Source organism: Cottoperca gobio, chromosome 6, assembly GCF_900634415.1.
Source record: "Cottoperca gobio chromosome 6, fCotGob3.1, whole genome shotgun sequence".
NCBI lineage: Eukaryota > Metazoa > Chordata > Actinopteri > Perciformes > Bovichtidae > Cottoperca > Cottoperca gobio.
The window spans coordinates 2,491,651-2,500,992 of NC_041360.1; the positions used below are offsets into that span (position 1 = coordinate 2,491,651).

General features: G+C 38.8%; 1 protein-coding gene across 3 annotated transcripts; it reads right to left on the reverse strand.

The window, feature by feature from the left end:
* Window positions 1–399: 399 nt before the first annotated feature.
* On the reverse strand, window positions 400–9,077 carry dnajc24 (DnaJ (Hsp40) homolog, subfamily C, member 24). 3 transcript variants are annotated; one of them, XM_029433164.1, is made up of 6 exons: window positions 9,044–9,077; window positions 8,334–8,467; window positions 7,009–7,112; window positions 6,410–6,539; window positions 1,733–1,801; window positions 400–786 (listed from the first exon to the last, which is right to left on the reverse strand). In XM_029433164.1, the coding sequence occupies exons 3-6, from the start codon at window positions 7,108–7,110 to the stop codon at window positions 572–574; spliced, it is 516 nt and encodes a 171-aa protein (XP_029289024.1). In that variant the 5' UTR covers window positions 7,111–7,112; window positions 8,334–8,467; window positions 9,044–9,077; the 3' UTR covers window positions 400–571. The 3 variants fall into 3 exon arrangements, with proteins under 3 accessions (XP_029289024.1, XP_029289023.1, XP_029289022.1); XM_029433163.1 differs by having other exon boundaries at window positions 7,009–7,127; window positions 8,314–8,467; XM_029433162.1 differs by having other exon boundaries at window positions 8,314–8,467; window positions 9,044–9,074.
* Between the last annotated feature and the right edge of the window lie 265 nt (window positions 9,078–9,342).

The window sequence follows — 9,342 nt, forward strand, 5'->3', positions numbered from 1 at the left end:
ACTGTAAAAGGAAGTATTATCACTGCGCAGAGCCTGACACTTACAAAGGATTGGTGTTGACGGGTAAAGAAAATCTGTTGCACAAAACAAATTCAATTTGGGTCTTACAGCTAAGTGGGGAGATTTTAACTGAGTGTTCTGTATGCAGCAGACAGTCTGCTGTAGAGTCGTTAGTTACTGTAGAATGACCCAATTACCCCGAAGATATTTCCCATATCCACATGAGAATAAGAGGGCTTCACCTTTCTCTTGATTGGATGAACCTAAAAAAAAAACCTACACCTGTTACAACAACTGCGAGGTGGTGGATGTGTCTGCACAGACGATCACAGATGGTGACAAGTCTCAACAAACAGACTCATTCACATATGAATCAATGTTTTCTTTAAAAGACACCAATAGAAAAAAATATATTTTATTCTATAATGTTTTATCAAAATCATAATTGTATTATGTATGTGTTAAATGCCTGTACATTACATACTATACAATACAATACAAAGAAAGACCAATTCAAAGCCTAGCTTGACAGGGTCAGAGGGGAAAGGTTTCCAAACACGTATTATTATTGTCATTTTAACATTTGAGTCTTTCTATGTAATAACCAAGTGACACACACACTGAGGGAACATGTATCACAGCAAACAACCACTCCTCTGTGCTCTTCTTCTTCTGTTTCCTCCTCTTCATCATCCTGCTGCCTCCTCTGTGTCTCCTCCTCCACCTCCTCCTCTGAGACGCTGAATGCTCCTCCACAGCGACAGCTGTATGTATACACACACTCTTCTGAAACAACACACACTCACATTTTAGATGGAAGATTACAGATGTACCTGACCTAATCAGACAGTGAGCCATAACCTGTTTTGATAGTATAACATTATAACCATGACTCAAGAGATGTAATGACTCGCTTCATTTGTTATTTACACCTTTAGAATAAAACATTTGTATATATGAAAACAATATACAATACCAGTCAAAAGTTTGGTAAAGTTACTGCAAATAAAAGTAAATAAATGAAGCTGTTTGTCCTGAGGGAAAGGATTCATACTCTGAGGGCCATGAATATCTAAACTTCATGCAAATCTGACTAGTTACAAACTGATTGACCATCATTAGCATCCAGCAGGCCAAAGGTCTAAAGAACTACTGAGCAAACCCGAGGTTTACCAACAGGCTGTTGCACCATGTAGTAGAGGAGATATACTCTCACTTTGTAAGCTGCATCATGCAAGTAAGTTGTAGTGAAGATAGAAATGAATATTGACATATAATTTTACATGCCTTAACTGAAATGGTCAGAAAGAAGGGAGAGAATAGTGACAGAAGATTTATTATATCCATTGGGAGAACATTTCCTGTCACACTGAGCACGCTCAGTATTGTGTCTGTACAGTTATCTTTACTTGGAATACAATGACAATATATACATGTGTCTACCATCACAGGTCTTGCCATAGAGTTTATACCATTGACATCTATTCCTTTAATATTTCTGCTTGTATTTGAACATTGCCAACAATGTTGCAAATCAATGTGCAGCACTGCCCAGGATGGCATTGATGGATTGTCATGTGGTTCTTTCGCATCGATGCCATGAAGTAGCTTTATTTAATTATCCTGTCTGATTATATTAACCATGAACAGTTTCTCGAATTAGAAGTTGCGACTGGCACACTGGTGTGTCTGTGTGTGTGTGTGTGTTATAGTGTACATGGTGTGTAGTTACCTTCGTCACAGGTCATGTCCTCCAGACAGACTGTAGAATCCACCGGCCAATCCTGTTTCAGTTCCCGCGCTGGAGAAGCATTAATGCATCATTATTGTGGTGGTATATAGTATTAGAAGACAAGTAGCATCATGTAACAGTATTGTGTCTCCACATCTACATCTGTTACATTACAGTTTGTACAGATAAAAAAAAAGGAGGTGAGTCAGCACATCAAATGGTTTTCCCCAATATTATTTTCTGATTGGTGCAGATAATAAGATCTGTTTTATATAAGCTTATACGTTTCACATGTTGCTCTGTGACGTGAACATCAGCCTGTGTGACACAGCGCTGCGTGCGTAATGGTGAAGACAGTCAGCGTGTGTACGTGCACGTAAAGTAGACAGATTACTCAGAGAAACTATGTAGCAATTTGGAGAATTGCAACTGTTACTGTGAAAAAGGTATTTGCAGAGTTGTTGCACTGACTGCAACTCGCCTGCATTTGTTTGTGTTGGACATTATTTCAATTCCAGCTTTTACTGTGTTTTAAATGTACGGAGCACAATTTCAATTTAAACATTTAGATAAGAAAGTTGTCTAAGTCATACGTTTGATACTTGTTGAACTTTTTAAATATTTTATTGTTAATAAATGTTGTATGTTTGTTGTATTCCATATCGTTACTGTAATGACATACTGTGTATATTTTTGTTTGCTACAATGTGTGTCAGTTAATCGTCTTTATATGTTAGAGGATTTGAATCACTTGGCTTCCTCACATTTATTAAGAGCTTAAGTTTAGAGTTTCTTAACGTAGGCTGTCTGTGGTGCGGAAGAAGATGCTCACTTAAGTACCTTCAGGCCGCACTTTAAATAAAAAATACATACATTGCACAGCGTGAGTGCAGTTAGTGAAATAAAGAAATGTTTTATACTTGTTCAGCATGAAAATGAAGCTTCACGTGCAGTAAACAGCTCTTTTTACTGAGAGGACGTACAGTCAGTAAATAAAGTGTGATTGTTTTAGCTGCTGCTCAAGGCAGACGTAACTCTTTAAGATGCAATCTTGAAGATTTTTGTTTAAATAATTATCCGTTAACTATGTATCACGGAAGGAGGTAACACAATAGTTATTGAGCCTATGGCCCACTGATGGAAGTATTGCAATATTTATATAATGTATTTGCAGTAACTGGGTGTCTGTGGCGACTTTCTCCATTGTTTACACACACAAAACATTTAAATATGCACAACATACTGAAAACTTGAAGCTCAAGTACATTACAGTTCATTTAGCTGACACTTCCAAAGCTCCTTACAATAACTTCAACATGTATCAACAACAAGTCTACGGAGTGCTCAACTCTAAGCACACTTGTCTATTTTAAATCAACCAGGACTGAAATCTTGATGATTGCCACTTTTGGTTCATATTAAACATTAAATAAAGCAATGACGCTTCCTATAAGTGTCATGAATTTTTCCATTGTGCATAACATTCTGTCATTTCTGTATGTACAGTAAGGATGTGGCAAAAAACAATATATGCAACATCCATACAGATATACATTTTTTAATTAATTAATAATATTTTTACTCATTTTATATCAAATGTCATTTAACAAAGAACATCAGTGTTCATGATAAAAGTGTAGACTTAAAATGCTCTTAGCCGCCTGCAGTGTGGAGGAGACACTCGTTGATACACTCACAGCCTCTTCAGTTACACAGCTTTGGGACGCTCTAAGGTAGATGAGGAGACAAGGCACCGCTTGCTAAAATGTCAACAATGTCAAATAAAAAAGGGACAGATCCTCCGCCATCAATGGATGAAGTGATGGAAGGATGTTGAATGGACTGACAGATAGACCGAAGATGGAGAAATGGAAAGGCAGGTGAACAGATTTCACACATTCTCTTATTTTCTACAGTTCACTCTTGAGGAAACACTAATTATCAAGTTGTACAGTTTGCCAGTGATAATGACTTTGAACCATGAATAATGAGTGCTAAACTTTGCTCGGGTCTTAATTAGTGTTAGAAAAAGAAAAAAAAAGAACTTATTAGAGAGGGACGAAACATATAGACTTTGTTAGACTTAACTAAAATGCAACCGATGAAATGTATTGTTAATGTAGCCGGTTTAAGGAAGTTGAGCAGATTCTTCTCAGATTAGTCTATTAAAATTATTTTGTGTGACGATGGCAAACAAGGTTAAAAACCCTCGGACAACCACCATGAGTGACACAATAGTGCTGATGTTTGATCTCCTTTGTTATGCATTCCTGTTGCTCGAATTTAAAAGAACTGCAAAAAACGGCTGATTTGTGAAGTTGAAATTAGGAGTTATATATAAGAGGCCTCCTCATTTCACTACAGAAACCTAAATTCAGTGAAGGTAAAGTAAAGTCATAGACGGAAGAGATAACACTGGAAAGGAGCAAAGCTGACTCCTCTGCGTCGTGCTTTATACCCTGTGTGGCGGTGCTGAGGTGTCTCTGGAGTCACAGGGATGCACAGGCCCCTGAGGGGATCCTTGAGAAGCTTGAGAGATACATGAGGAAGCCTGTCATGGACAGACAAAAAGACAAGGCACTGGAGTGGTGGAGGGACAGACCAGGAGATACAGATCTCCTCTGTACATGGAACTCTCTCTCTGGTATGGGAGCTCAGACAGTCATATGTATTCTACTCATTGCTAACCTGACTCATCTCCAACAGCTAATTCACCTGCCTGTGGTGGCCCCACACACACACACACACACACACACACACACACACACACACACACACACACACACACACACACACACACACACACACACACACACACACACACACACACACACACACACACACGGTTCATTTAGAAACCTGCGGTTACTTAGAGAGAGACAGTGTATTATGGTACAACATTACGTTTTTTGCCGAGCTTCAGAGGCTTACATTTAAAATGATATTCGGGGCTACACTCAGAACATACAGGGCAGGGCGGGAAACGGACCTGGTGACACTGCGCCCCGCCAACGGAGCCCAGCGCCCTGCCTGAAATTCAAGGTGTTTTTTAAAAATAAAATTTAAATAAAACAATTAATATATTTTCATTATTCACAACTCACTTTTCACATTGACAAGTCTCTTTTATTAAATAAACTAAACGCTTATGCTATTGATCTAATTTATGTGCACGTTTCAGTTTGTACTGTCTACTTTGCGCATTCACATTCTCTCCTTCGCTCCGTTTTGCGAAGGGCGGGGCTTCGCAGCTGACACCACACACACGTGCCCACACACCTACAGAGTGGAAGAAAGGAGAGGGGAGAGCTAAATAGAAACCGCGCCGCGCACGCACACACAATCTCGTACACGCACTGTGACTCTCATCCATATGTTTCTTCTTCTTCTGTGTTATTGTTCCTGTTTTCTTCTTCTGTGTGTTTACTGGCGGATAACCTTTTTCAGCTAAAGTTAAACATAATACTGCCACCTGCTCTACCGGAGGTCACTTAACACTTTTTTTAATTAGGCCTTCTTTTTTGTTTGAAAGGTTAAAAATACGGGATGATTACGGGAAAATATTTAAACGGGAGAAATCACGGGAAAAACGGGAGGGTTGACAGGTATGCGCTAGTCACGGACGAGGCGGTGGCCCAGTTGGAGGTGATTGAACTTTCTGAGGAAGACCGACTGAAACCTGTTCTGAGGGAAGGGACCCTTGAGTTCTGGAAAACTGTGCCAATGGAAAAAATATCCCAATGTCAAACGGGCTGCGCTCAAGCTACTATCAATGTTTGGGTCAACATACGTCCGTGAGTCGGTGTTTTCTACCCTGAAACACGTGAAATCAAAGTGTGACCACAACGGAATACAAGCCAGATTTGAGGAGGATCGTTCGAGGCAAGGAATGTCAGAAGTTCCACTAATTTAAAGAAGCAACATGCATAGGAAGATGAAACACTTTTTCACATTTGTTTACTGAGCGTTTGTGTGTGTGAGAGTGGACATAATGTTCATTGTTGATAATAACTGGCCTCTGAATACTGGTAGGAGAGGTTTAATTCAATTTCTGTCAATATTATGGTGTGTGACATTTACAATAAATCTGTCTGAGCAGAGCTATGTGTGTCTGTCTGTGTGAGGGTGTGTGTGTCTTTGGGAGGGAGGGTCTTTGAGTGTGTGTGTTTTAGATTTTCATTTAGTCTGTGTGAGAGAGAGAGGGGAGGAAGAGAGTGAGGGAGCACAGAGAAAGGCTGAGAACAGAAGAGAGAAGGAGGGGGGTGCGCATCTGTGACTTTGTGTATGATGTGGCTCTTTGCAGGAACATAGTAACATTTTTTGGCTCTTAACCTCTGACTGGTTGGCCACCCCTGAGCTAGGGGAGACACTGGACACACAGGCTAATTATTTAATAACAGTGTATGTATATGATATTATGGTACTTTAGGTGCATTATAGGGGTAGAGGCCAGCCTTTATGAAGGAATTAATTATTTGAACTTATCAACATGGCTGAACTTAGATCGGTTAGAGAGTTTTAGTGATGGTTTTGATAACTTTTAGATAATTTGCCCAGCCCTATCAGCTGCTCATCTGCAGTTGCTTGTACACTCTCTAGTTCACTCACATGAAAACTCTTTGTTAGAAACTAAACAAGGAACATGATCAAAGATAAAAGTGAAATGTGATGTCCTACCTCTCCTCTGCAGGTCATACTGTCTCCTGTTGTTCTGGTCACTCAGGATCCTCCAGGCTGCATCGACTTCTAGAAACCTTTTCACACCAGACTCTGCTTGTGAAGAACCTCCAAGACGGTCTGGGTGGTACTGGGAGTGCACACACACACACACACACACACACACAGATTATCTTTATTATCATTATCTTCAGCATTAGAATCTATTTAACACAGATTTCTGCCATTGTATAGCTTAGTTGTGCGAGGACAGGATCACTTTACAGCCGATATGAGCAGGAGTTACCCGTAACTTCCTCTACGTACATACAGGCATGTGTATGTATGTATGTATGTATGTATTAAGATACATCAGAAAAACGGTGAGCTTGATCTTTAACAGATTAGAGTTCATCCTTAATATTTTGTATTAATTATTCACGCAATAACAGAAGTTGTTGTTTCTTGAATTAGCATCATGTTTGTGTCAGATGTACCTTCTGTTGGGGCTTAGCACCATAGAGACAGATAGACAGAGGGACATTCTCCTACAGTATGCAGTAGTAGTGGTAGTGTGTTGCTTCCTGGTGATACAGAGACAGACAGAGCAGTGTGTTTACCTGTAAGGCCAGCTGCTGGTACTTGTGTCTGAGCTGCTGCACTGAGTCTGAGGGGCTGGCTCCCAGGACAGCATACAGGTCCTTCTCTGCTGCTTCACACATCCCTGCTCCAACATATACTGGCATCAAAAACACAAAGCTGGTAGAGCTAATGCTCTTACCTCTGGCCTTTAAATAGAAGCATCAGAAGACTCATTGCTGCAATGCATATCTAAAACTTCTAAATTAAAACCTGCCAGATGAGTATCAGGCCAATATATATATATATATATATATATATATATATATATATATATATATATATATATATATAAAACATGTGTATTTGTAATTGTCAGAACTGCAAATGAATGAACAGTGGAGAAGGAGAAGCAGAGATCTACAAATGTCATTCGCATATGAAGAAGCATCACATGGTCATGTCATGCCTCTTTAGTGACATGTCTCACAAAACATCTGCTGCTGCTATTAGTTGAACACACATTCAGTATTTTGAGAGAAACTGTTGAGATCTTGTCCAAACCCTCCCTCAATATAAATATAGACACACTCAGGCTATAGCTATATATATATATATATATATATATATATATATATATATATATATATATATACACACACAGTATATATATATATATATATATATATATATATACACACACAGTATATATATATATATATATATATATATATATATATATATATATATATGTTTATATTTTTTAAACAATTGAATCAAACAATTATACATTACCTATACATGTTCTGACTTGTTTTTCAGCAAAGCTAATTTTCATTTTGTGGCACTTTTGATAACAGCTTTTAATTATGATTATGATTAACGTTACTCTAGATTATTATTATTTTGCCATCAGCTCAGTGACACCTGCTCATTCTAAGAGCTACAATGACGGTGAAGCTGGAGAAAATACAGTGTTATTACTTATTACATACTGATGCCGGTTATATACTTCTGAGTGTAACGTTGGTGAGCAGCTTGCTAACTGGACTCCTAAGCGACGACTCTCTGTCTTCACATACTTTGCCCATACTGTCACATTATCTAATGTTACAGTGTGTTTTGGTGCTAAACCATAACAAAGTGCAAAAAAAATTCGGTATTGTTTGTTTGAACACCTTGTGAATGTGTGTAAGTGTAATATGAACAAGTGAGCTCCGAGCCACACTAACGTTCAATGTAGGCGGAAATGTGGTCATTTTGCTCATAACGAAAGCACATTAAACAGACACAATTCGCTCTGTCTTTTATACGTTTATGTTCTGGATGTAAAGTGTTGAACATACCTAAAAAACAAGGCTGTCACCTGAGAGAAGACATGTGTCCGACGATGTTATGAGTCCCCCTGAAATCAAGGCTGTGTTTTGGTCTGCCTGCTGAGTTCCGCTGGAGAGAACGAAGACTTCCGGTTTCTTTTTTTTCTTTTTTATAAAAGCAACTCTGTGTGAGAAGGAAAAGGCAACACATTGCAAATATAAATTATATACTATATCCTTTACTATATCCTTAATAGTTTACATTGTCGAGACATAAAACCAATAAATGAATGAATGCAAATTTATTTTCTTATTTTCTTTTATTTAGCCATGGAAAACACATTTGAGGGAGAACCCTAATTTTCAATGATGCCACTGTACATAATAAATGCACAATTGATATCAAATAACATTAAAATAAGAATACATGGCTATATCAATAAATAAAAAAGTTCCAATTTGTAAAAAAATGTCACTCTCCGTCTACGGTATATGTAGGCTAATGGTGAAAAATGTTTGGTTTAGGCTGAATACCTCTGCCCCTGAAAACTTGAATGTTGTTGGAAGCAAGACCTTATGCATTACAATGTCCCAGTACCACTGTGAAACATTATTGCTAATAGATTAAATTACTTTCTAGCAATAGTAATAGCCTTATTCTGTGTGCAAGAGGTATTGTGAGCCACAATGCTATGATGCTGTGACAGAAACATTGTAACAATACATTTCCTTCATAGTAATGCATATTAATATTCCTCACCATCCTCATCCTCCTTGCATCAGTGCAACCTTTGACACCATTTACCATTCCATTCTCCTCTTCAACACACCATAGGATAACTGGCATGTCCCTCTCCTGGTTCACCTCCTATCTCTCTGACACACATCAACTGCAAATCCTCCACCGCCCCAGTCACTCACGGTGTCCCCCAGGGTTCAGTCCTCGGTCCTGTACATCCTATTCTACGCCAACATGGCATCTATTTCGACTGCTACGCCTACGCCTACGACACTCAACTTTACTTCTCCTCCAAGACCATCACGCCCACCACCCACTCG

Coding starts and splice junctions, on each gene's coding strand:
- dnajc24 (XM_029433164.1), bottom strand. CDS start 7,110: ATGTGTGAAGCAGCAGAGAAGGACCTGTATGCTGTCCTGGGAGCCAGC. Junction 6,540..7,008: donor ACCAGCAGCTGGCCTTACAG/GTAAACACACTG, acceptor GTGCACTCCCAG/TACCACCCAGACCGTCTTGG. Junction 1,802..6,409: donor GTATGACCTGCAGAGGAGAG/GTAGGACATCAC, acceptor ATGCTTCTCCAG/CGCGGGAACTGAAACAGGAT.